This window comes from Triticum urartu, chromosome 7 (assembly GCF_003073215.2).
Source record: "Triticum urartu cultivar G1812 chromosome 7, Tu2.1, whole genome shotgun sequence".
In the NCBI taxonomy this organism is placed as follows: domain Eukaryota; kingdom Viridiplantae; phylum Streptophyta; class Magnoliopsida; order Poales; family Poaceae; genus Triticum; species Triticum urartu.
Window position 1 is genome coordinate 617,596,944 of NC_053028.1, and position 27,143 is coordinate 617,624,086.

The 27,143-nt window shown below is 47.5% G+C and overlaps 1 protein-coding gene across 1 annotated transcript; it reads right to left on the reverse strand.

The window, feature by feature from the left end:
* Positions 1-10,182: 10,182 nt before the first annotated feature.
* Positions 10,183-14,010, reverse strand: LOC125518995 (tyrosine-sulfated glycopeptide receptor 1-like). The gene has a single exon (XM_048683878.1). It carries the CDS (start codon positions 13,559-13,561, stop codon positions 10,370-10,372), a length of 3,192 nt encoding a protein of 1,063 aa, XP_048539835.1. The 5' UTR covers positions 13,562-14,010; the 3' UTR covers positions 10,183-10,369.
* Positions 14,011-27,143: the final 13,133 nt, after the last annotated feature.

A 27,143-nucleotide genomic window follows, 5' to 3' on the forward strand; every position in this document is an offset into this window, starting at 1 on the left:
CATTCTTGGTGTGACAGACAAACAGAAAGAAAGGTCCGCAAAGAGTGCACTCACAAAAGCCATGTAATGTAGGCCATGAGTGATTACCTTGAAAGCTTTCTCATCGAGGCCATAGTTCCAAACTATACCATCCTTTAAGAAACATTCAATCAGAATTGGAGGAAATGCCATCCATTGGGGTTCTGAAGTTCTGAACTTTGATCTCTCTATTTGAATCGTTGTTATTATTTTGTCTGTAGGCCATGAGCAAAGAATATGGAGAGTGCCTAATGTTCCTCAACTTTTCTTATGTTCCAAATTCACTATTAGTGTTGATCATCTTCAAAGAACAGAAAACGTATGACAGGATTAAGATTGTAATTTGTGCTCATATTTTTCTCTTCCAAAATTCACTGCTTGATTAATTTTGTTGTAGAAGCTTGATAGAAAAAGATAGTAAATACATAGTAACTTTATATTGATTTAAGAGTAATAGCAACACACCTGCTTTTAACTATATATAAATATCTCTATATTGTTCTATACTATCCGTCAGCAAGCGAGCGTTTTGAATTGCTGTTGATGTGCATTGTACATGGGCTTGGCCACTTGGATCATGAGATGAGATCGATCGACTAGATGCTTGTTTATTTGTGTTGTTCTTAATTTAACTTTGTGGAAGGTTGCGAGCCGAATGCGTCATCGACGAGGAGGTGAGTTTGGATTGGGACAGCGAAGATGAGAAGATAGTTGGGGAGGAAGAAGGTATAAAATCAACAATATCGTCTGGTGTGCGTGAGGATTCTAATGGTACATGTTTGACGCGATCGTTGCTAACCGAATAAGATATGCGGTGGCGCGAGGTGGTGGCGGCAATGGGGCGGTTGTGCTGCATGTCCAAGGCTGCACTAGGGAGGCGCGAGCGGTGCCTCCCGCAAGATTCCATTGGGGCGATGCATGGGCGGCAGCCACCCCCAAGACCCTGTTAGCACAATTTCATAATAATATATTTATACTGATTGTTGTGCAAAATAGAACGCTATTGTTTGTAGTTATATTAGTTTATTTCCTCTATATACAATGACACATCTTATTGTGGGTCCGAGGAAGGAAAAATATATATTTCTAAGTGTTATGTGACTTATCTTTAAAAGGAATAACTCTAATAAGAAGTCATGTTTTAGATGCCGAGTTGATGAAAAAAGTTACCTAAGATATATGCGGTAATTTGATATGAATCCAAATATCTTGTTTTCCTTCAAATAAATTATCCCTAAAAATATTTGTTTTGAGTAAATATTTCTTCATCGTAGGCATGTTGCAACCACTAACAAGTCCAGTCACCATCACATGTTTACTGCATGGATTCCATATTTGTCACAATATTGGCATAATCGACATGTGTGAGTAATTCCTTTTAAAGGTAAGTCACATAACGTAGTGTCACAATATTGTTTGTAAATATTGTTTGTAAATGTGAAATTTAACATGTAACTCTTGCTACTATTTCAAGAGCCCGTGGCAACGCACGGACACTCTACTAGTAGCATGTAGTTAATTTTATGTCAAAAATAATGCTAATCACATAATAACATGTAAATAATACCCTACTTAATATCCACATGCACTAATATACTTTCAAATTAACGTGCATTGCACGTACACATTGACTAGTTTACAGAAGAGAGAGGCGCGTGTACTGTACAGGAACCGACCATGCATATGCATGCATGCGTGGTTTAGAAAGGAGAGGCCCTTCACCTGCACAGGGAGCTACTCCAGTGTGATAGGGATCGATGCAATCAGCTCGCTGTTAAGTTATGCATAGCGAGCTGTCTGTGCTCCACGATTACAAATTGTTTGTACGCACTTGTACTGCGCTGCATATGATGGTTGCCTGCTCGCATGCATGCACACATCCCTCCTGTGAATAATAACAATAGTAGCACTACGTACTACAGTAGTATAATGACAGCTAGCACGTGCAGTCATGTCAGTACATCACTGCTCCTGTTACTGTCAGGGGGAATTGCAGTGAAGAATGCGCCGCCTGCAGTTACTTGTTCAGTCAACGTCTTCTTCTTGAAGACAATAACATTCGCCGACCATGTTCCTCCTTAGCTAAATGGATTGCCCTGTAGCCTTTCTTATGAAACTGTTCACCACTTCAGCTCACTATTTTTATCCGTTTTTACTTATTTCTAGCACATTCTGTCTAGTGAAGATCTCAATTATACAATTTGTCCCAAAAATGTTAGAAGATGTGGTAAAAACTGGGATTTGCTCTTTATTGAAAATTGTTCACTATGCGAGTATACTTTTTCACAATAGCTAAATGTCAGTCGACTGACTTTTGGCTTTGTGTCGGTCGATTTTGAAATTCGCCGCTCAAATTAATCCTGTCAAATCGACTGACCCAATTCAATTTTTCAACTGACTTGTGTTCAGCCAATCCCACACTTTTTTCAGATTCTTAAGAGTCTCAGCCGGTTCAAGCAAGCTACGGCCACAGACCAAATACAGTTTTCTGTCAATGCTCCAAGTTCTAACAGCTCCGCGCACACTACTATTCACCTATATATATTTACAAACGATTTGTCATGAGACAAGCTTACGGATGTAGCGGGGGAATTTGCGGATGGCATCCATAAGTGTAGTCCGTAGAACCTCTCCATGAGTGTAGCGTCGTCGTTGCCCGCTAAGACGAGACACGAACAAGGCCGGCCAATCTATCTCCACCGCCACGGCTGCCATCCACTCCTGGCCTTTGAACCGACCCGTCATCTCCTCCACCGCCCCAGTCTCGAGGTCGACCAGGAGCGCTCTCCCGTCTTGGTCGATGAGGAGCATCGTGCCACTTTTCTCTCCAACGCAAACACAGTCCGCTCTTTCAGTCAACTTCTGCTTGGGTTGCTCTATCTCGACCACCCGTGTGCGGAGCCAGTCTGCACTCCCGCTATCGACACTCTGATCCCGGCCGTCTTGTCGTGTCCAGGTCTCTACCCAGAGACCTTCGATGTGTAGGCGGACTAGCTGGAGCGCCCCGTCGACGCCGACGGTAAGTTTCGGCGTACTGTAAGGGAGGAAGTAGTAGCGTGCTCCAACGGGGACGCGAAGATTCACCAAGGAAGATCGGCCGGTCTCGGCGTTCACGTCGACGCTGTACATGTCTGAAAAGTCCCAGCAGAGCCAGTGCGCCGTGCCCCGTCGCACGACGGCGCTCCGCTGGGACATCATTAAGCCATTGTGGTGCTTCACACAGTCCAGGAAGCTGCTTGGCGCGCTCCAGCTCGGTTGATCGGAGGAGAACGTGTAGAGGTAGTGGCGCATTCCATCGTAGCTGCTGCCGATTAGTAGCACTTTGAATAAGGCCGAGAAGCCCCGCAATGGCCGCCGCCGCTGCTGTTGGCCGCCAGAGCAGATGTCCGCCCCCGCTAGAATGCCAGAGCCCGCCAGTTCGACGCCGTCGTAGATCGACTTGTGCCACAATGGGGGGAGCACCTCACACGAGCCGGCAAGCAGGTCACACACGGCGAAGTGGATGGAGGTCGGGGACGAGTGGTGGTCGCGGGCGTGGCGCGGGACGAACTGCAGGAGGAGGAGAGCGCCGCGTGAGGCGAGCGGCTTCGCGCGGTTGAAGAGGCCGTCGATTTCGGGGGGCAAGGATCCGAAGGGTCGACGGCGGAGGCCGGACGACGCCGACCGTGGTCCCCTAGGAATGTGCTCCATGATTGCACGAGGGATTTGCCCGTTACAGGGGAAGAACCCGAGGAGCGAGGATGGATGGGGCGAGTTGTCCGGCCAGCGGCGGCGGAGGAACGAAAGGTCGGTCACTAGGGTACTCCACAGCTTGCACGTCGCCGCGCATCGGAAGAGCACAGCCTCGTCGGGCAGACGTGCCAGGATCTCGAGGATGACGTCGTTCGGGAGCGTGCCCACCGACACCGTCGTCGCATCCATCTCCTTCGGGCCGACGTATCAAGCATACGATGCGTATAAATAGGATCGGACCTTTGCCTTTCCTTTTTCAAGTCTGTTTCCGACTCCGCTACGTTTTTTTCCTTGCGCCTCTATGCCTTTGGACTACGACTACGAGGCTTGGAGCACCCACGATCTAGCGAGGACTGCTTGTTTCTCCTTTCGGCCTCAGTTCAAGTTGGGCCCTATCAAACAGCCCAAGTCTGGGCCCTGTCAAATTTCTAAAAAAAGAGAGCATGTACTACTGTATCAACATTCCCTCAAAAACAAATGCTACTATATCAACATGCTCCTAGTGTGTTTGCAGGATTGTTCTTGGAAGTTCACTGAGGAGCTGAATAAATGAAGATGAATTCAGCAACAGCTCTGAACCGACTTTCTCTTTTCTTGAACACACACACAGGTGAATGTCAAGTTGTCAATCCGCCTTCTGTAATCGTGGAACAGAGTTTGGAGCTGAAATGTTTCCACACACAAAGAAGGCAAAGTTGGAAATATGGACTCATAACTACGAGCCTTTTTTCTGTACAGAGACGTACGCTACGATGTTCAGAGGGCTCTTGTTTGTAACCTCAAGTCTCCAGGTTTAGGGTCTCTTTAGGATTTCAATAGGAAAGTCAATTTATAGGGTTAGAATCTTAATCACTTTTTCTCCAAGGATTCTTAACTACATTCCATATGAAATTTAGCATCCACTCAAATCTCACTTTTCTGTGATACTCCCGCTGTAAAGAAATATAAAAGCGTTTAGATCACTAAGTAGTGATCTGAACGCTCTTATATTTGTTTACACAAGGAGTACAATCAAGTAAACCTGAATCCTGCCAGATTCAGATGGACATGACATTACAATTCTATGCATTGCAACTAATAAGTTAGTTGCGGAATGATGTATTACGGAACGAGTAAAGACACTTGCCGGTAACGAGATTGAACTAGGTATTGAGATACCGACGATCGAATCTCGGGCAAGTAACATACCGATGACAAAGGGAACAACGTATGTGTTATGCGGTCTGACCGATAAAGATCTTCATAGAATATGTAGGAGCCAATACGAGCATCCAGGTTCCGCTATTGGTTATTGACCGGAGACGTGTCTCGGTCATGTCTACATAGTTCTCGAACCCGTAGGGTCCGCACGCTTAAAGTTCGGTGACGATCGTAATTAGGGTTTTTTGTGTTTTGATGTACCGAAGGTTGTTCGGAGTCCCGGATGTGATCATGGACATGACGAGGAGTCTCGAAATGGTCGAGACATAAAGATTGATATATTGGAAGCCTATATTTGGATACCGGAATCGTTCCGGGTGAAATCGGGATTTTACCGGAAAACCGGGAGGTTACCGGAACCCCCGGGAATCAAATGGGCCTTAGTGGGCCTAGGTGGAAGAGAGGAGAGGAGGCAAGGGCTGGCCGCGCGCCCCTCCCCCCTAGTCCGAATAGGACAAGGAAGGGGGGGCGGCGCCCCCCTTTCCTCTTTCCCCCTTCCCCTTTCCTTCTCCAACAAGGCAAGAAGGGGGAGTCCTACTCCCGGTGGGAGTAGGACTCCTCCAGGCGCACCCCTAGGGGCCGGCCGCACCTCCCCCTCCCTCCTTTATATACGGGGGCAAGGGGACACCCCATGACACACAAGTTGATCTTCGTGATCGTTCCTTAGCCGTGTGCGGTGCCCCCTTCCACCATATTCCACCTCGGTCATATCGTAGCAGTGCTTAGGCGAAGCCCTGTGTCGATAGAACATCATCACCGTCATCACGCCGTCGTGCTGACGAAACTCTCCCTCAACACTCGGCTGGATCGGAGCTCGAGGGACGTCACCAGGTTGAACGTGTGCTGAACTCGGAGGTGCCGTGCGTTCGGTACTTGATCGGTCGGATCGTGAAAACGTATGACTACATCAACCGTGTTGTGCTAACGCTTCCGCTTTCGGTCCACGAGGGTACGTGGACAACACTCTCCCTTCTCGTTGCTATGCATCACCATGATCTTGCGTCTGCGTAGGAAATTTTTGAAATTACTACGTTCCCCAACAATTCGGACACCGCAAGTGTTTCGGATAATTTAAGATAAAATCGGAGTGTCGGAAGGGTTATCAGAACCCTTCCGGGGAAGTAATGGGCCTTAGGGGAGAGAGGGAAGCAGCCAGGAGGTGGCGCCCCCCCCAGGGGAGTCCAAATAGGACTAGGGGAGGGTGGCGCGGCCCCTCTTTCCCTCTCCCTCTCCTTCCTTCTTGTCCTACTTGGACTAGGAAAGGGGGAGCCGATTCCTACTTGGAGTAGGACTCCCCTCCTTGGGCGCGCCCTCTAGGGTCGGCCGGCCTCCTCCTCCCCTCTTTTATATACGGGGGAGGGGACACCCGATAGACACACAAGTTGATCTTTAGCCGTGTGTGGTGCCCCCCTCAACAGTTTTGCACCTCGATCATATTGTCGTAGTGCTTAGGCGAAGCCCTGCGTCGGTAACTTCATCATCACCATTACCACGCCGTCGTGCTGACGGAACTCTCCCCCGGCCTCAACTAGATCAAGAGTTCGAGGGACATCACCGAGCTGAAGGTGTGCAGATCGCGGAGGTGTCGTACGTTCGGTACTTGGATCGGTTGAATCACGAAGACGTTCGACTACATCAACCGCGTTACTAAACGCTTCCGCTTTCGGTTGACGTTCGACACACCCTCCCTTCTCATTGCTATGCATCTCCTAGATAGATCTTGCGTGATCGTAGGTAATTTTTTTAAAATATTGCGTTCCCCAACAAGTAATACATCAATAAGTCTGAAACCACCATCATCGCAACATCTGTCGCTACTCATAACCACTTGATGAAGGGATGCCGAAAATCCGAGCCGAATATCAAACAGGCCTCGCACCAAAACCTAACATCTAAAGCCAGAATTATGATTTTTTAAATTGATTTATTCTATTTCTGGTACTTGTGACTTTCCGCGAAATTATGATTTTTTGCTTCCCTTTTCTAAATCTATAAAAAACATATATTTTGTATTTTTCCGTGAAATTATTTTATTGTACTTTGAAATTCGTGATTTTCCGCCATTTTTTTGTTTTGAAGGAATCTTCTCTTAGAAAGGCTATCATGGCTAGCTTTATTGAATCGAAAAAATGTTTACATTGTCTATGAACTTGCCGACAATAAAGTCAGAAGATTCATCCAACCAAGTAATAGTAGAATTAGTACAAAAGCTAAAGTTAGCTATGAGCCACTTGGTTACATGAACGAAAACAATGCTTAAACATGATCATCTCAATTGTAGTACCTATGTCCACACATTCCGCAAATAGTGTTGTGGCTTCATCCCACCATCTTGTATGATCAGAACAAAATTAATTACTGAAAGTGAATCTGACTCCGCTTCAATCTTATTGAAACCAAAAGAGTTGGCAGATGCCAAGCCATGTCTCATAGCCGTCGCTTCCGTGGTAATTGCATTAGCTGCAAGTGGAATGAACTTACATTGCGCGGCGATAAACTGATCCCTATCATCTAAGGACAGCAGCTGTCACACCACTTCCTTCATCTGCAAAGAAAACGTTTAATTTTGTAAATCTTGGGTCTGGAGTAAAACGGTGATCTAGGTTTCCCCCGCTCCTGCGACTAGGTTTCCCCCTCTCCCTCCGCCGCCGCCGGCCGCCAGCCGCGCGCTCCCCGCCTCCCCCTCCCCCTCCCCCGCGCTCCCTTCCGCCCGCTCGCCCCCCCGCAGGCGACGGGCGGCCCCCTGCCTCCTCTCCTTCGGCATCCTCCCCGTCCATCTTCCTCCCTGCCGCCGCCGGTCGGAGCCACAGGGCCCTGCCCGCGCGGCGCTAGCGGCGGCGGGCTGTCCCTTCCCCGCTCGCTCTTGGGGGGCGCGGGGCCTCCCGATGGCAGCGGTGCTGCTCGGCCGCTGTGGTGGGGTTCGGTGGCGGGATTCCGGCGAGCTCCGTGGTTCTCGGTGCGGTGGCGCGGCCGTTGGCCGCGGGGCGACGTGGCGGTGCTGGTGGCCGACGGCGCCCGCGCGGCCCAGATTTGGGCCCTTTCGGGCTCCATCTCGGCTAGGGCGGGCCGGCGAGTCGGTGCGTGGCGGCGCTGCTCCCTGGTTGGTGGTGAAATGGAGGTGGTCTGCGGGCGGTGGCGGCTTCGTCGGCCAGCGAGTTGCAGCGTGACGGCAGGGGCTGTCCGGACCCTTTTGGGTCCGGCCGGGCCTCGATGCCTGGGAGGCCCCTTGTCCGCGCGTCCGGTCGGCTCCGCGGTGGCGGTGGTGGTTGTCCCCTCACGTCGGTGATGTTGCGGATGCCCCCAAGGCCACTCTCCCTTCTCCCATCCTTCAGGTCTCGTGTCGGTGACCTCAGGGAGACGACAAAGTTGATTCGGTGACCGTGGTGGCACATGTTGGTGGGCGGCCCGATGGGCGGTGCACTATGATTCGTCTGGGTGGTGGTGGGGGTTTGGGTTGGAAGAAATCTCCGGCGGCTCGTCCGACCCCGACGCCTGTGGGTGCCGTCGGACCTTCCTGAAGGGCGTCGGGTACACCCCTCCCCTCACTGCCCCCCGCGTACCGGGGGAAACCCTAGGACTAGTCCGGGCAGCAGCGGCGTCGTCGTCGCCTCCTTCTTGAAGGTGTTGCTTGGTACACGGCGCTTCGGGTACTGGGAACATGGTGGTACTTCTCCGGAGGGTGCAACTGTCGCCGGTCATCTTCGTTTCGTCGATCTGCCGTTGTTGGCATTTGTTTCTCTTCCTTTCTTCTCTGTTTTTCTTTGGGCTTGTTTGTGCTGCGGCCCCAGCACCTATCGTTGGATGTATCGATGGTTGCTTTGTAATACAAAGTGGGAGAAACCCTTTTTCGTAAATTTTGGGTCTGGCTTGCATCATTTTGTTTCAGACATATCATGCGATCTTGCTGTAGGCTGTAGCTGTCTTGAAGTTTCTTGCTATAGTAAGAACCGAGATAGACCATCTCCACGAAGGTAGCACAGTTTTTTTTTTTTTTTTGAACAAAGGTGGCACAGTTTTCATTATGTCACTTGCGTCCGAATCCACCAATTGTTTTGAAGGAAATCTTGTTCCTGGAACCGGCGAGACAACTGAGCGAGCGAGCGTGCAAACCTTAATGGGCTGCAGCCCTGTCAAAACAATTGGTTTGCACGCTCATCTCAGGACTCCTGAAGATCAAATGGCCCGAAATTGTCTCAAAACAAATCAAACAGCCCGCAATCCTGGGGCCCTGACAAACTTGCCCAAATGGGCTCTGGGCTCTGGCCGTGCCAACCGCGGCCACCGTCTGCCACTGCCCCCCTCCCCCATCTCCGGCCGCGGCGACGCGAGGCCGCCTCCCCTTCCGCCGCGGGGCGCAAGCGCAACCATCGGAAGCGTTGAGCCGGCGGCGAGGCGCCGCGGTGGCGCGACGGCTGAGGGTCGGCACGGGGTAACGACTTGATGCCCTAGGAATTTGATTTGGTTGTTGCTAGCGCTGCTGTTTCTTTCGGTGCGGTGCCCGTCCATTAGCAAACCCGCCTCATGCCATAGATGCGATTTTTCATGGCGTTCGAAGAAACCGTTATTAAGTCTGCTACAATGTGTTGTCCGTGACATGCGGATTGCACTCCTTTTGCTCTGGGTTCTGGATCAATGCCGCGTCCACAGTTCGATTTCCCCACCAGACCTCATATTGGTACAGTATACTGAAACTAGCTCTCCGATGGCAACAATTAGGACTTAGTGAAGCCATATGCGCGTGATTCTGGTCTCAGAAATAAATCCAATGTCATAGGAACAACTAGTCAACTAGGTGCTGTAATGTTGGACTTCCCACGTTGTGTTGTGCGCCTTTTCTCAGAGAAATCGAAGTTATTCTGCTAGCATATCAACATGTTCCCACTCCGCTTCGCAGGATTGTTCTCGGAAGTGCACTGAGGCAGCTCAAATAAATGAAGATGAATTCAGCAACAGCTCTGAACCCACTTTCTCTTTCTCAAACAGCACCTGGGGGCGCATGTCAACCCACTTTCCGTAATCGTGGAACGGGGTCTGGAGCTGCAATGTTTCCACACACAAAAAAGCAAAATTGAATATATGGTCTTGTAACTACGAGCCTTTTTTCTACTCAGCTTACACACATAACTGTGCAATTTGTTAGAAAACAATCATTTTACTCAGTTTACACCTAGTCTAGCAAAGCGCAAGAATACCATTTTCCGTAATTGTGGAACCGAGTTTGGAGCTGAAATGTTTCCACACACAAAAAGAGGCAAAATTGAATATATGGGCTCACAACTACAAAGCCTCTTTTTTTTTCTGTACAGAGATGTACACTACACACACGACTGTACGATCTGTTAGAAAACAATCCTTCTACTCAGGTTACACCTAGTCTAGCAAAGCACAAGATTACCACCTGTATCTATTCTACTTTTAACTACATTTCCACCTGCAGGTTCACATCTGCATTTTCCAGGCAGGATACCACCTCTTGGATGCTTGGCCTCTGGCAAGGATTATGGTTGATACACTTGCGAGCAACTTCAAGCACCTTCAGCATTTGCTCTTCATGCCCTTGTTCTCTCAGCGCTGGATCCAGGACTTCAGTATGCTTTCCCTGGGACGTCATCTCCCGTACCCACTGGACAAGTTCCTTGGACTTGGACAGGACCTCGACGGGCCTTTTCCCCGTGAGCAGCTCAAGCAGCACCACTCCAAAACTGTATATGTCTCCCCTCAGTGTGGCCACCCATGCGTGCCCGTACTCGGGAGGAATATAACCCAGAGTGCCGACCAGCTCAGTTGTGACATGTGTGTCATAGGGACGGATCAATCTGGCAAGCCCGAAATCTGCAACATAAGCTTTGAAATCTCTGTCAAGAAGGATGTTGCTGGACTTGATATCACGATGTACAATGTGTGGCTTGCAGATATTGTGGATGTAGAAAAGGCCCCGGCTTGCTCCTTGTGCAATCTCTAGCCTTGTTGGCCAGTCAAGCAATGTGTTGCCATTGTCCCTGTTGTGAAGCCAATCATCCAGGCTGCCATTCTCCATGTAAGAATATATGAGGAGCCTCGAGTTTCCCTGGATGTAGTAGCCCCATAGAGGCACAAGGTTGTCGTGTTTCGCCACGGTGAGTGCGTCAACCTCTGCGGTGAATTCTCTTTCCATCAGACACATTTCGCCGTTGAGCTTCTTGATGGCAAGCTTGGGTCCATTTGGCAGTTCTGCCTTGTAAACCAGACCATTACCTCCGCAGCCGATGATGTTCTGCTGGTCAAAGTTATTTGTGGCCTTTAAGATATCATGGAAGGTGATTTTGCCTGATTCTCCCTTGCCTTGAGGTACCATCACCAAAATGCTTCCTTTCATCACATTGCACAAGTCATCTGATGCAGAGGTAAATGAACTTGCCTCTATGTCGCCATTGCTGCTACCCTTGTTTTGGTGGACAGAGTTTGTTCTTCTGAGGGCCATAAGCAGACGTCCCAGCAAGAACAGAATGGCAAGCCCGCCGAAGAACACACCTAATCCAACGGCAGTAATGTTCTTCTTGTTCCACCGTCTTGGGGACGCTGAAGATGATGTTGAGTTGCAGTCATTATTGATCATAGGGCCACATAGCTTTGGATTCCCACTGTAGCTAGAATTTGAAAAAGAATCAAACTGTCCTCCACTTGGAACTTTCCCTTCTAGCTTGTTGTTGGAAACATCAAATTTGGAAAGGAAGTGCAGACCATTCAGTGCAGATGGTATTGCACCTGTGAGCTGGTTGTTCGACAGATCGAGTGTTTGCAGGTTTGTGAGGTTGCAGATTTCTTGTGGTATTCCACCAGTTAAGCTGTTGGAGCTTAAATTAAGGATGTCAAGCATTTTTAGCTGACCAATCTCAGGGGGAATCACACCAGTGAAATTATTGTTGTCCAGACACAATTTGTTGGGGAAAGCACTGACCATCCGGTATTGACGTAATGGTGTCCAAAATACAGGCAACTCAAGGAACTTTGGGTCCAGCTTAGCAGCATTTTTCTCTGATAGTAACATCGGCATCTTTGTCAATGCAGCTGGTATATCCCCTGTAAGTTTGTTGCTTGATATATCTAGAAAGAACAGGAAGCCCAGCCCATCAATCCAGGATGGTATCGGTCCAGTGAGTTGATTCATTGACAGGTCTAGCATCTCCAATTTTTCAAGCTTTGATATCCAAAGCGGGATTTGCCCAACCAATGGGCAATCATCTATGGTGAGTACCTGAAGCTTCTCAAAACCATCAATTGTTTCATCCTGTGGTATGGTTTCACCCTTGAAGTTGGTTCCAATAAGCAGGGAGGTGAGATTCTTGCAGCTCTTGAGCATCTGAAGTGCATTTGTGATATTTGTAAAAGAGTTGCCGGTGATTGAAAAGAAGGAGAGGGACCTGAGATTTCCAATGCTTGGTGAGATCTGGCCTTGAAATTGATTGAAAGCCAGCCGTAACGCAACTAGGTTGGTGCATGAGTAGATACTTTCAGGAATTGTACCAGTGAAGTTGTTCAATGAAAAATCAGCTGTCCTCAGATCCAACATGGTGAAGTTGACTTTGCTAAGTTCCCCGGTAAAACTGTTGTTTCTGATGGTAATGTATCTGAGATTTGAGCAGTTACCTAGGGCCGGTGGCAGCTCACCAGACATCTTGTTGTTGTCCAAGTAGAGTTGCTCCAATCTTGTTAACTGGCCGACAGAATCCGGAATCTTGCCACTGAGGCCAGTCGATCCAAGATTAAGGACAGTCAGACTGCTTAGTTTTGCTATGTGGGAGCCATCAAGAACTCCTTGCAAGAAATTGTTGGGTAAGGAGAGCTGCTCCAGTGAGGTAGCATTGAAGAGTTCCGGCGGGAGAGCTCCGCTGAGGTTGTTGTGTCCAACCTTGAGCACTTTCAGCATGGAGCAACTGCCAAGCCCTGGGGGAATGTTGCCACTGAATTGGTTGAAACAAAGGTCAAGCATGTCAAACAAGGGGGCGTTGCTGCAGATAGAAGATGGTATTTGTCCTGTGAAGGTGTTGTTGCTCGCATTAAGAGCAAACAGATTCTTCATGGCCTCCCATGTCACGGATGGAAACTGTCCTGTAAACAAATTGCTTGAGATATTCAGCACCTGGAGAGGAAGGCCAGTATCTGAGGATTGCAACTCCTGCAGAGGACCATCGAGGCGGTTGAAGCTGACGTCGAGGACAGTAATGCTTCTGGAGAACACCAATTCTGCCGGTAGATTGCCTTCAAGCGAATTATGAGACAGGTTGAGGCGCAGCAGGCCAGGAAGATCGCCGAAGGATGGCGAGACGAGGCCTCTGAGACCTCTGGAAGGCAGCAAGACGTCCGTGACCGTGCCGTCGCCGCTGCAGAGGACGCCTTCCCATTGGCAGCAGTCCGTGCCGTTCACCCACGACACGTTGAGACTTCCGCTGCCGCCCGGCACGAGCCCGCCCAGGAAGCCGAGGAGGGCGCCCCTCTCCTGCTCTGTGCAGGAGCTGGTCGGCGAGACGAAACAGAGCAAAAGGGCGGCAGCGACAAGGCTAGCGAACGGTGCGGACGATTTGGTGGTGTATCTACTGTTGCTGCTACTCCATGATGAGCTGAGCGGCTGCATGGTTTCCTCTCATGAAACTCGGCTACCGCAGGGGTGCTTTGCGCTACTCGGACCCTGACTGCCTAAGCAACCACCATGGGCGATGGGTTCGTGGCGCAGAGCAGCATGGAGGAGGAAGAAGAAGCTGCCTGCCGTTCCCTCGCAGAAAATGGTTAAGGTGAGGCGCTATAGACGCATTCACATCCTAATCGGCTCCTTTTGCACGTTTGCCACTAGCGTGTTTTTCAGCCCATGGAGGAGGAAAAGGAGAATGCTGCTGTGTGGGCCCCGTTCCTCATGTTTGACCTTGTTGCTTGGGCCAGCACCCAGCCTCCGGTGGTTCTGGTATGCAAAAGTCCAACTTCCCTATGCAATACATTAGATGTTGTATATCCTTGTCTAGGATCTCGTCACACAGCTTTGGAAGTTGGTGTTGAATACTGCGCCATGCCCGTATAATAATTCACCAGCTACGTACGTATATCTATGCATATCTTTCTGGCTCAATGGTACGACCCTGATGCTCAGGAAAACCAAAGCGGTAACTATCAACAAGTTTACCGCGGCGTAGATGTCAATTCTGCTCAGTATTTGCATGTCACCGGCGAAAATCGACAGCCATTGACTAAATAGCCGTTGATAAATTCTCACCGCGAGCGCGCAGAATAAGAAAAAATATTTACTAAAAAAAACAGCTCCATTATTTCATCTAAAAATTGTGCCCTTACACGTGGAATCTCTTTGCTGGGAAGGCGGGTAGGTTTTTTTTCATGATTGAACAGGGAAAGAAAGGCGGGCGTCGTCGTCGACGCATGAAAGGAACCGGTGCTGAAGATTCCAGCGTCTGCAAGGCACTTCTCTTCTTTTTCCCCTAGTGGTAGGTACATGGAGAGAGCACTTGGAGCTTATCTTTGGGGATGAAGCGCGCACATAATCTGATCTGATAATAAAGCAATCAATGATTAACGTCGCCGTCGGACGTCGTTGATGTGTGCGGGTGCGTGGTTTGATTGCTCAACTCAAAGGCGGGTAATGGAGAGATTTGGTGCCAGGCGCGGCCCGTAGACCCGCACTGGTTCGCAGATTCTTGAGCGCAGTTCTTCTGTTTTGTTATGTTTTTTGCAAATTATGTGTGCGGTTTTTCTTCCTGGCTGTTCGTCGAAATATGCCGGAAAGGTGTTTTTGGGGGTGGGTGGGTACCCCGTTCTTGACCCTGCCCGAGGCGTTTACTTTTTTGGAGCTCCGTTGGAGAGGGGGAGGGAGAGGGAGGGGTGATGGGTGCGTCTGCAGGAAGCTTTTCTTTCCGGTTTGTTTTCCTCCTTTGGACCTACCGCGAGTATGACCTAGAGACCACACCTTCTCTATGACCTATGCACGGATCACGACAAGAAAACACACATCAAGCAGCGAGCTAGCGTAGCGTGCGTGGGATTCAATTCGAGATGGCCACTTGAGCAAAAGTCGCCGGAGGCTGTAGCAGCCATGGAGCTGTGAGCTGCATGCATGTGCTGTCGCCCATTGCAGTCTACGTCGATGGATCCATCGATCCACGTAGAGATATGGATCAAACTACTAAATGCCATCTATACGGGGTATCATCTTCTTATTTTTGCGGGGAGAAGATGCCATCCATCCACTATCTACAAGTGCGCTAGGTTTACAATCTAACAATTCTTTTACATAATGATGGTGGCTACGTGGCTCTCCATTAGTCAGTTCTACTAGATTCGATCTGAGATATGTTCTTGTCCATCGCCATTGATTTATCACGGGTGCCGCATGTGGTTGTCTCTGTCTAAGAGAAAACTGACGGTCATGTCTGAATCAAACTATGCAACTCAGAGTATCTCTAATAGCTGCCCCTATAACAGGGCACCAAAACTTGCTTTGGAATAAAATTTGGGGCATGAAAAATGTTTTTTAGGCACGAAAAAGTGAGTGTCTCCATCAACTGCCCTAAAACGGTGCACGAAATAGGCACGATTGCTTCAACAGCTGCCCTCAAATAAGGCAGCCGCACCACATATTTATTGTGCACAATTGCATGTGTATTGAACAAAAATATAAATTTTGAATATGATTTAACTTTGCAGGATCACCACATACATAAGAATGAACAATATATTAACTAGAACTTCGAATCCACGTATCAAATTACAACAGTTTAACATATTGAACAAAACAGGCTTCTAATTTCCCCGAATCAAACTATGCAACTCAGGCCTCCACTTTCTTTTTTGTAGGGAATTCATAGTTTCACTCGGTAACCGGAGGGGAAAACTTACTTACCCAACTTGCTCTTGTTGTCTGCCAATATGTAAATATTTTTGAAAAGTTGGAAATATGGACATGAAATCTATCTAGTATGTAACAAAATTTTAAATTCAAATTCGATTTGTATACTAAGAAACAGTACCTAGATATGGCCTTAGTTTTCTAGAATTTTTTCTTCATGTGTACATCAAATTGAGGATTTAAAACATGACAGGATAGATCCATCTTGTTGGAGTGTTGTCAATTTTTATTGGAATCGTTATTACTCTTTTGGACGAACAGATTGTGAAATGTTGGGTGAGGCTTACCAGTCATCAACCCCTCTTGGTTTAACTTCCCTTCTAAGATTTTGATGGCATGTGGTCAGGACAATTGTTTGCTGTTTTACTCCTAGAAATCTATTTTTTTTGTCGGATAACTAACTCGAAATCCTCTTTCTTTAGCTTTGTCATGTAAGCCACATGTATAATGTTTATTATTTACTATAGATCTTATTTAGTGCCAAACGAATCATTTTTCCTGTTAGTTGTACCTCATGTTGTTTGCATGTTGGTGTAGGTTTGATGTTCGCATGTGTTGTTTCCAAAATATGTATGATAGATCTTAACCGCCGGTTTTCTTTTGCACAATGGTAAGCACTTGGTTCGGTGCGTGATCCTACAAAGGACAATTTATTTATGGAAAATGATTCTCCCCGTTCTAGTGCATTGCCTTTCTGGGCATCTTCACCAGTGTTCCTTCTTATTCTCGGTGGCATATTTCTTACTCTTTGATGTCTATTTTGTTCAGATAACCTGCTCGAATTATCTTTCCCTAGTTTAGTCATATAAGTAGTATGCATAATTTTTTAATTATAGATGCACTTGGTTTGATACATGATCCTACAAAGTATATTTTGTTTAGGGAAGATGATTCTCCCCACTCTAGTGCACTGCCCTTCTGAGCGTCTTCATGTTCGCTCCCCTCTCATTCTCGGTAGCATAGGAATTTTGTACTCATTGATGTCTATTTTACATCTGATAAGCAACTCAGAGTTATTTTTGCATGGTTTAGGGTGTGTTCTGATCTTCTCCCGCTCCACACTTCACAAATTCCTGGAGCAGATCTGAGCCGAATGAAATAGCACCGAGAAGCTATCTTCAAGAAGTTACGATCGATCGCAGTACAAAAACGCGAAGCACGGTCGGCACAACTCCACCGATAGGAAAAGATGGAGTTAGCCAATATTACAATCAAATTGCCACCACCAAGTGAAGCCATCGAATCAGTACGCTCTCAAACAGATCGCTAGTTCGTTCCCTCAACTGAATCGGTACAAGGGGCGCGTTCCCTTGATGTTTAGCCCAAACTGGGCTCCCTCCAACGGCCCAAACTGACGCCCAACCAGGCCAGCAACCTCCCAGCTGGGTTTTAGCGATGGGAGAAGCTACGCACGACACCGAACGCTTGGGAATTGCCAGCTGAAGCAAGAAGCTGGCTAGGGAAGCAGGATTTGGGAAGTTTTTGAAGCTGGATAGTCATATAAGCAGCATGTATAATAAATTAATTAAATGTAGATCTTACTCAAATTTCTTTCGGTTAGTGTTAAGCACTTGAATATAATACACACTCCTACAAAGTACGTTTTGGTTAGGTAGAGAAAGAGGGGGGGGGGCAAAACTACCCCCCCCCCTCTTTCCCAGAAAGAAACTATAGATCTTACTCGGGTTTATTTTCCATAGTGGTAAGCACTTGGTTTGATGCATGATCCTACAAAGTACATTTTATTTAAGGAAAATGGTTCTTCACTCCAGCGCAATGCCTTTTCGAGTGTCTGCTTCATGCCCACTTATGATTCTCATATATATGTTTTTTACTCTTTGATATCTATTTTTCTTCTACTAACCAACTTGAATTCTTTTTCCCTATCCCTAGTTAACGTATAAGTGGTATGTATAATTTTTTTAACTATAGATCTTAATTGAATTTCTTTTATGTTAATGGTAAGCACTTGGTTTGATACATGAACCTACAAAATATAATTTATTTAAGGAAAATGATTCTCCTCATTGTAGTGCATTGCCTTTCTGAGTGCCTTCATGCCCTCTCCCTTCCCATTCTCGGTTGCATATGAATTTGGTACTCATTGATATCTATTTTTCTTCTGATAAGCAAGTAAGAGTTTTTTCCATGGCTTAGTCATATAAGAAGCATGTATAATAAAAAGGTTAACTATAGATCTTAATCGAATTTCTTTTGGTTAGTGATAAGCACTTGATTTGATACACAATCCCACAAAGTATATTTCTTCAGGAAAATGATTCTCCTCACTCCAGTGCATTGCCTTTCTGAGTGCCTTCATGCCCGCTCCTTTCCCCCTCCCCCTCCCCGTATCCTCCTTCTTCTATGATGTCACCTTCCTCCTACACCACTTCTGTTGGGTTTCATAGTAATTTCAAAAAATTTCCTACGCACACGCAAGATCATGTGATGCATAGCAACGAGGGGGAGAGTGTTGTCTACGTACTCAACGCAGACCGACTGCGGAAGCGATGACACGACGTAGAGGAAGTAGTCGTACGTCTTCACGATCCAACCGATCAAGCACCGAAACTACGGCACCTCCGAGTTCGAGCACACGTTCAGCTCGATGACGATCCCCGGACTCCGATCCAGCAAAGTGTCGGGGTAGAGTTTCGTCAGCACGACGGCGTGGTGACGATCTTGATGAACTACAGCAGCAGGGCTTCGCCTAAACTCCGCTACAGTATTATCGAGGTATATGGTGGCAGGGGGCACCGCACACGGCTAAGGAATAGATCACGTGGATCAACTTGTGTATTTAGAGGTGCCCCCTGCCTCCGTATATAAAGGAGTAGAGGGGGGAGGCTGGCCGGCCAAGGAGGAGGGCGCAGGAGAGTCCTACTCCCTCTAGGAGTAGGATTCCCCCCCCAATCCTAGTCGGAATAGGATTCGCGGAGGGGGAAAAGAGGAGGAGGGGGCCGGCCACCTCTCCTAGTCCTAATAGGACTAGGGGAAGGGGGAGGCGCGCAGCCCATCTAGGGCAGTCCCTTCTCTTTTCCACTAAGGCCCACTATGGCCCATATAGCTCCCGGGGGGTTCCGGTAACCCTCCCGGTATTCCGGTAAAATCCCGATTTCACCCGGAACACTTCCGATATCCAAACATAGGCTCCCAATATATCAATCTTTACGTCTCGACCATTTCGAGACTCCTCGTCATGTCCATGATCACATCCGGGACTCCGAACAACCTTCGGTACATCAAAATGCATAAACTCATAATATAACTGTCATCGTAACCTTAAGCGTGCGGACCCTACGGGTTCGAGAACAATGTAGACATGACCGAGACACGTCTCCGGTCAATAACCAATAGCGGGACCTGGATGCCCATATTGGCTCCTACATATTCTACGAAGATCTTTATCGGTCAGACCGCATAACAACATACGTTGTTCCCTTTGTCATCGGTATGTTACTTGCGTGAGATTTGATCGTCGGTATCCAATACCTAGTTCAATCTCGTTACCGGCAAGTCTCTTTACTTGTTCCGTAATACATCATCTCACAACTAACATATTAGTTGTAATGCTTGCAAGGCTTATGTGATGTGTATTACCGAGAGGGCCCAGAGATACCTCTCCGACAATCGGAGTGACAAATCCTAATCTCGAAATACGCCAACCCAACATCTACTTTTGGAGACACCTGTAATGCTCCTTTATAATCACCCAGTTACGTTGTGACGTTTGGTAGCACCCAAAGTGTTCCTCCGGCAAACGGGAGTTGCATAATCTCATAGTCATAGGAACATGTATAAGTCATGAAGAAAGCAATAGCAACATACTAAACGATCGGGTGCTAAGCTAATGGAATGGGTCATGTCAATCAGATCATTCAACTAATGATGTGACCTCGTTAATCAAATAACAACTCATTGTTCATGGTCAGGAAACATGACCATCTTTGATTAACGAGCTAGTCAAGTAGAGGCATACTAGTGACACTTTGTTTGTCTATGTATTCACACATGTATTATGTTTCCGGTTAATACAATTCTAGCATGAATAATAAACATTTATCATGATTATAAGGAAATAAATAATAACTTTATTATTGCCTTTAGGGCATATTTCCTTCAACTTCTACCATGATATCTCCTCCACCCATCACCTCAACATTGGAGCTAGTGGTGCCCTCAAAATAATAGCTTGTTGTGCCACTGAGCTCGAGGAGTATGGCGGCTGCAATGAGATGGTGAAAGGATCGATACGGTCGACTAGAGGGGGGGTGAATAGGAGACTACAAATTTTAATCTTTCTTGTAGATTTTAAGGCTTTGCGGATAGAAGAGTTTACTAGATATGCAACTAGATGAATGCAACCTATATGACACGCAAGCTCCAAGAAGAAAAGCTAGGCAACAAACTACTTAGCAAGCCAACAAGCATACAACAACAAAGAAAGGTGCGGGAAAGGATTAACCACAAGTGAGACGAGGACGCGGATTTTAACCCGAAGTTCACTCTTCCTTGGGGAAGAGCTAATCTCCATTTGGAGCAGTGCCGAAGCCAAAACTTGCGGAATGCCACCAAAGGCTCACCGTATTCTCCTTCGAGTCACCCCCAACGGATGAGCCTCGAATCACTCGGGGTTGGTCTTGAAGGCGACCACCACACCTTTACAAACTTCTGCGGAGCACACCACAAGCAAGGAAGCTTCCGGAGGAACCTCTAACCGCCTAGGAGCCCAAGCTCCAAGAGTAACAAGTCAATGGGGAAGAAATGTTGCGGGGAACACGATTTGGTTTGGTCAAGTTGTAGATCGGGTCTTGCTCTCCCAATCCCCAAAGTTTCAACAAGTTTGGGCAGATGGATTGAGAGTATTGAGCAAAATGGGGTGTAGCAATGGTGGAGCTCAACAAGACATTAGGGTTAAAGGTTGGAGGAGGAAGAAGGGCCTATTTATAGTGTTTATGTGAGGGTGGGCATTTCTGCCCGTTGGACCCCGTGCGCACGGGCTAAGTCAGCCCCGTGCGCACGGGGTGTCCAGAGACAAACGCACCACCCCGTGCGCACGGGGTATCCAGAGAGTTACCCAGTACCCCGTGCGCACGGGGGTCAAAAGACCCCGTGCGCACGGGGTACCCAGTAACTTACTGTTGCAACTTTCTGAGTACCACAACACACACCCTAGATACATATGAGGTGGTTGGAGTGGGAAGGGTAAGAGAGAAGGCTCGGTAAAGGCATTCCCACACAATATTTGTCCACACAGACCCCTCTTAATAGTGCGGTCTTTCCTACGACTCGAAGCAAACCAAAACTAAACCTTCGAAGCGTCGAAAGACCACGCCTTTGTCCTTTTTGAAATGGGGGGTCGCACATCTCCATCGCGGGTGCTTAGAACCAATAACCTGAGATAAACTTTAGCAACCGATATTAGTTCAACTAACCACATTGTCATCACACCAAAATATAGCTTAAGTGCCATTGCACTTTCAATCTCCCCCTTTTTGGTGCATTGATGACAACGTGGTTAGAGCATGGCAAAGAGAATAAACAGATAGAAAGCCATGGAACAAATAATGATCATGATAGCTCCCCCTATATATGTGCCCGAATACAAGAATGCATCTAGTACACCCATAGGAGGTTCGACCAAGATCACTATTGATAAGTCATGAGATACATCAAAATAAACCTATAACGGTGCCTAAATCTCATGACACAATGTGGTGAGCACATAATGTGAGACCCAATAAGCATAAGCATATGAGGATAATAGCAAGATACAATAATAAAGCTAGAGTCTCACAACCACACAGACGGAAAGGAAATAAGAGTATCTCAAGCCGACTAAAACCAACCAACAGCGAGAAACACGAGGCTTGAGATCTCAACACACCCACGAACACACACACCACACACACCACTTCTCCTCCTTTGTCATCAAGAAAACAAAAAGGAGACAAATGGCGACACGAGACCCACTAGACAAGAGGAGGAGCACTTGAGGCATCATCATCATCATCAAAACGCCACCCAGCCATTGGGAAAGACTGAGCAGTGGCCTCACTGTCGACGTCCTCAGAACCTGGACCGACCTCCTCACCAGCAGCAGCCCTTGCTGCCTTCTGCTCACGCCGAACAAGCTTCTCCTTGTTGATTTCCTTGATCTGGCGACGCTGAATCGACTGACACATCTTGAACATGTTGCTCAAGGTCTTGAACAGCGACTTCTTCTATCCCTTGGCAAAAATGGCCTCAGAGCCAACAGACTTGGCCTTACCACGAGGGATCCGTGTAGTAGAAGACATGCCTGGAGTGTAAGTAGCACGATCCTCAGGCCTAGGGTTGCGCCCCTTCTTGATGGGCACATAGGAAGCAAGAGCAGCTGGGGTCCGGTTGGAGTTGCGCTTGGGAACGACAGTCTTGAAGCTAGCAATGTACTTTGCTGGACAGACGGTCTCAATCAACGCCTGAATGAACGGAGCATAGATCAAGGACTTGTTCTCTTGTACACACTGACGCAACTCGTAGTACATGAAATCCAGAACATCCACTTTCTTCTTCTGATGAAGAAACACAAAGACATCAAGCATGGAGCTCCGAATGTTATGGGAATCCCCCGCCTTTGGAGTGAGGGTATACCGCATGATATGGCGCATGGTGTCATAGAGGGGCAAGAGGTCTTTGATTGACCCAGTGACAAACGACTTCTCTTGTTTGTAAGCAAAGGCAATCTCATCCTTAGTGCGCTGTCCACTTTCCCGAACAATGCCAAACTCATCAGAAACAGTCTCTTCATCCATGAATGGGCAGGGAATGATCTCGGAGAACTTTGCCATAGGAGCTGAACACTGATATGTTCCGGACATCCATGTGAGGGTGCGAGCAGAATCATTGGAGAAGTACAGAGTGACAAAAAGCTGCATCACAAGATCTTCATTGTAGGGGTGGTTGAAGGTGACAAACGGAATCAAACCCAATCGTCCAAGAGCGGAGTACATACCGGGATACAGATGATCATTGTCGCGCAAACTCTTAGTGTTGACTTGCTTGTGAGGAGCAAACTTCTTTGACTTGGTCATAAGAAGCTCATGATAGATTCTTTGCTGAAATCCATTCTTGAACCGGGGATCCATTCCCATACTCGTGGCCTTAACATACGGATGGTTCTGTCTCTCAGCCCAGATCTCTGGCTTGGTCCACTTGACAAGAGGCATATTCCGGAGGTCACACCTGCCCGTAGTGGCTTCCTCCGGACTAGACTCCTCTCCCTCTTCTTCATCTTCCTCATCACGATCATCTTCTTCATCTTCCTCATCACGACCATCTTCTTCTTCTATCTCATCATCTTGTGATTCATACTCTTCCTCAGATTCATCGGAAGCCTCAACAACGGGCCGCTTTGAGGCTGCACGGCGAGCACGGCCTTGACCTGTCCCAGACCCCTGACCCATGCCTTCAGACGGCTGACGACAAGCAATGGTGAAGTCCTTTGATCCTTCTTTTGCACGCTTGCGACGAAGCTCAGACCTCTTGTCAGCGGAGTCTAAAACACACACAAAAACCCAACAACACAAAGTACGAGACACAAATGAGTACAAGTGCTAGAAAAATGGCAAGGAGATAGACAACAATCTATGCAATAGTTCCTAGAGAGCCCGTGCGCACGGGGGTTTAGACCCCGTGGGCACGGTACAGGACCGTGGGCACGGTACAGGACCGTGGGCACGGGGCCTCGTGCGCACGAGGGTCAAACACCCCGTGGACACAAGGGTTTCCCAGCGGCAGCCACTTCCAGATCGAAATTAGGGAGTGAATGCAGCAGAGAGACCAACGGATCTACGCACTAGACTACTATCTACAAGTTTAGATGAGGACAAACGAATCTAGGGAGCAAAGAAACCCTAAGGCTAGAACAAAAGAGGGAACACAAGGAGATGGAACCAGAGGAGAGGACCAACCGGAGGAGGACCCCATCAGGATCCGGATCCATGGAGGAAGAACTCCGACAAGGCCCGGAGGAGCTCCGGCGAGAGGAGGCGACGACGGCAGCGCTGGAGGCTTCCTGGGGAGTGGAGGGGGCGAATGGGTGGGAATGAACCCGTGCCCCCCCACGCCCCACCTCTTCAGGACCAGAAACCGCAGACCCCGTGCGCACGGGCTAAGTGAGCCCCATGCGCACGGGGGTCCCGTGCGCACGGTACAGAGCCCGTGGGCACAGGGGCCCCTTGGGCACGGTACAGGCCCGTGCGCACGGGGTATCCAGTAACTTTGACATGAGTGGATCTTTTTAAATACAGGGCTGAGTGTATACTCTTACCCCTACTTCACAAGGCACTCGGTCTACGTTTCTGAACACGCCGCGAGGAAAGTCCTATCACTATGGAAAGGGTATATGTGGAGCACTTGTACCAAAAAAATGAGGAGAACCAACCAAACAGAAAGAAAAAGAAACACGACACCACACACACGAAACAAACACGGACAAAAAAACCTCAAGCGAGGGCGGTGGCCGAAGCCACCATGTTTGAGTTTACTTGGTATGGCACCGCGAAGATATGAACCTTGGGCCCAAGACCAATACTCATCTTTGAAGCACAAGTACCACCTAAAGTGGCTTATGTGAAAGATGGTGTTTGTTTTATGCACTTCTAGGATAAGATAGCTCATGAGTTGAGCTAGCTCCCCCTAGACATGTGCCTACATCTAAGAAAGATAGTACATGAGTATGTGTGTGTGAGCAAGAGTTTCATCTGAAGTTACTAATATCCACGATATTTAGCTCATGCCTTAACTCGCGGAATCTTGCTTCGTCAAGGGGCTTGGTGAAGATGTCTGCTAGTTGATTCTCGGTGTTGACATGGAGTAACTCAATGTTTCCCTTGGCCACATGATCTCTAATGAAATGATGACGAATCTCAATATGCTTGGTCTTGCTATGTTGAACCGGATTCTCGGCGATCTTGATGGCACTTTCATTGTCACACCAAAGAGGCACTTTGTCACATTTGACACCGTAATCCATCAAAGTTTGCCTCATCCATAGTAATTGGGCACAACAACTTCCGGCAGAAATATATTCAGCTTCGGCTGTGGAGAGAGATATACAATTTTGCTTCTTTGAAGACCAACTTACCAACGATCTCCCTAGGAATTGACATGAGCCGGATGTGGACTTGCGATCAACCTTGTCTCTGGCCCAATCCGAATCCGAGTAACCCATTAACTCAAATGATGATCCCTTGGGATACCAAAGGCCCAAGTTTGGGGTATGAACCAAATATTGAAGGATCCTTTTCACTGCCGAATAGTGGCTCTCCTTAGGAGCGGATTGAAATCTTGCACACATACACACACTCAACATAATATCTGGCGTAGATGCACAAAGGTAAAGCAAGGAACCGATCATAGAGCGATATACCTTTTGATCCACTTCTTTACCATTTGGATCAAGATTAAGTTGACCATTTGTGGCCATGGGTGTCTTCATTGGCTTGACATCTTGCATTTTGAATCTCTTGAGCATGTCTTGAATATAACGAGATTGATTGATGAAGGTTCCACCTCTCAATTGCTTCACTTGAAAACCGAGAAATAACTTCAACTCTCCCATCATGCTCATCGCAAATTCCTTAGTCATAAGATTCTCAAACTCAATGTTAATAGCATGGTTAGTTGACCCAAAGATAATATCATCAACATATATTTGGCAGACAAACAACTCTCCTTTTACCCTCTTCGTAAAGAGAGTGGAATCTATTACCCCAATCTGGAACCCCTTCTCGCTTAGGAACGCCGTAAGGTGATCATACCAAGCACGAGGTGCTTGTTTGAGTCCATAGAGTGCCTTATGGAGTTCATAAACGTGAGAGGGATGATCGGGGTCTTCAAAACCGGGAGGTTGCTTGACATACACCAACTCCTTAAGAGGACCATTAATAAATGCACTCTTAACATCCATTTGATATAATTTGAAATCATAATGAGAGGCATAAGCAAGCAAGATGCGAATGGATTCGAGACAGGCAACGGGGGCAAAAGTTTCACCAAAGTCCAAACCTTCAACTTGGGTGAACCCTTGTGCCACTAACCTTGCCTTGTTCCTTATTACTTGTCCATATTCATCTTGTTTGTTCTTGAAAATCCACTTTGTTCCAATGACATTATGAAATTCCTTGGGTCTTTCCACAAGGGTCCACACTTTGTTGCATGTGAAGTTGTTGAGTTCTTCATGCATGGCATCTATCCAATCTGGATCGTCAAGGGCATCTTCCACCTTAAGGGGTTCAACACAAGAGACAAACGAGTGATGTTCACAAAAGTTTGCTAAACGTCTACAAGTAGTTACCCCCTTTTTTATGCTTCCGTAGATGTTCTCGGTGAGGTGTTGAAGATGTTTTAGCTTGGCGGCCACTTTTTGCTCTTTGCGGTCAAGCTCTTCTTCACTTGGTTTTGGACTTGATGAAGAAGCTTGCCCTTGAGATTGCTTTAGCCTTGGAGACACTCTTCTCTTTGCAACCACAGGTTCTTGCTCAGTAGGAAGTGATGACGATGAATACACTTGTGGTTGGAGTTGATCTAGATCTTGATCATGACTTTGAGCTTGATCTTGAGCCTCAACGATTGGTTCTTCATTATTCTGAAGAGTTTGCTCTTGATCTTGCTCAGGAATATGAGGGTCTTGATCTTGTTCTTGGATAGGTTCATTACTTCCCAAGGAATCTTGTACAAGTGGTGTTGGTGATGACTTCCCTTGTGGAAAATCCTCAAGAGGGGCTCTTACTCCTTCTTCTTCTACTTGGACGTGGGGTGTTTCTTGTGGGAGAATGTGGCCTATCCCCATTGTCCTTATAGCTTGTGAAGGAGCCTCATCACCTACAACACTAGGAACAATTTTCTCCATGCGGGAGCCGTTATCTTCATTAAACTCCACATTTACCGTTTCCTCAATGCATCCGATGGATTTATTGAGAACTCGGTAAGAGCATGAGAGTTTGATGCATATCCAACAAATATGCCCTCATAAGTTCTAGACTCAAATTTAGCTAACCGGGATTTTTTGTTTAAAATGAAACACTTACAACCGAATACCCGAAAGTATTTGACGTTGGGCTTTCTCCCGATTAGGAGCTCATAAGGGGTCTTGTTCTTGAGCTTGCGAAGATAAAGCCGGTTTGAAGCATGGCACGCGGTGTTGATGGCTTCTGCCCAAAGCTTGTATGGTGATTTGTACTCATCAAGCATGGTCCTAGCCATCTCAATAAGAGTCCGATTCTTCCTCTCCGCAACACCATTTTGTTGGGGAGTATATGGTGCG

Coding starts and splice junctions, on each gene's coding strand:
- LOC125518995 (XM_048683878.1), bottom strand. CDS start 13,561: ATGCAGCCGCTCAGCTCATCATGGAGTAGCAGCAACAGTAGATACACC.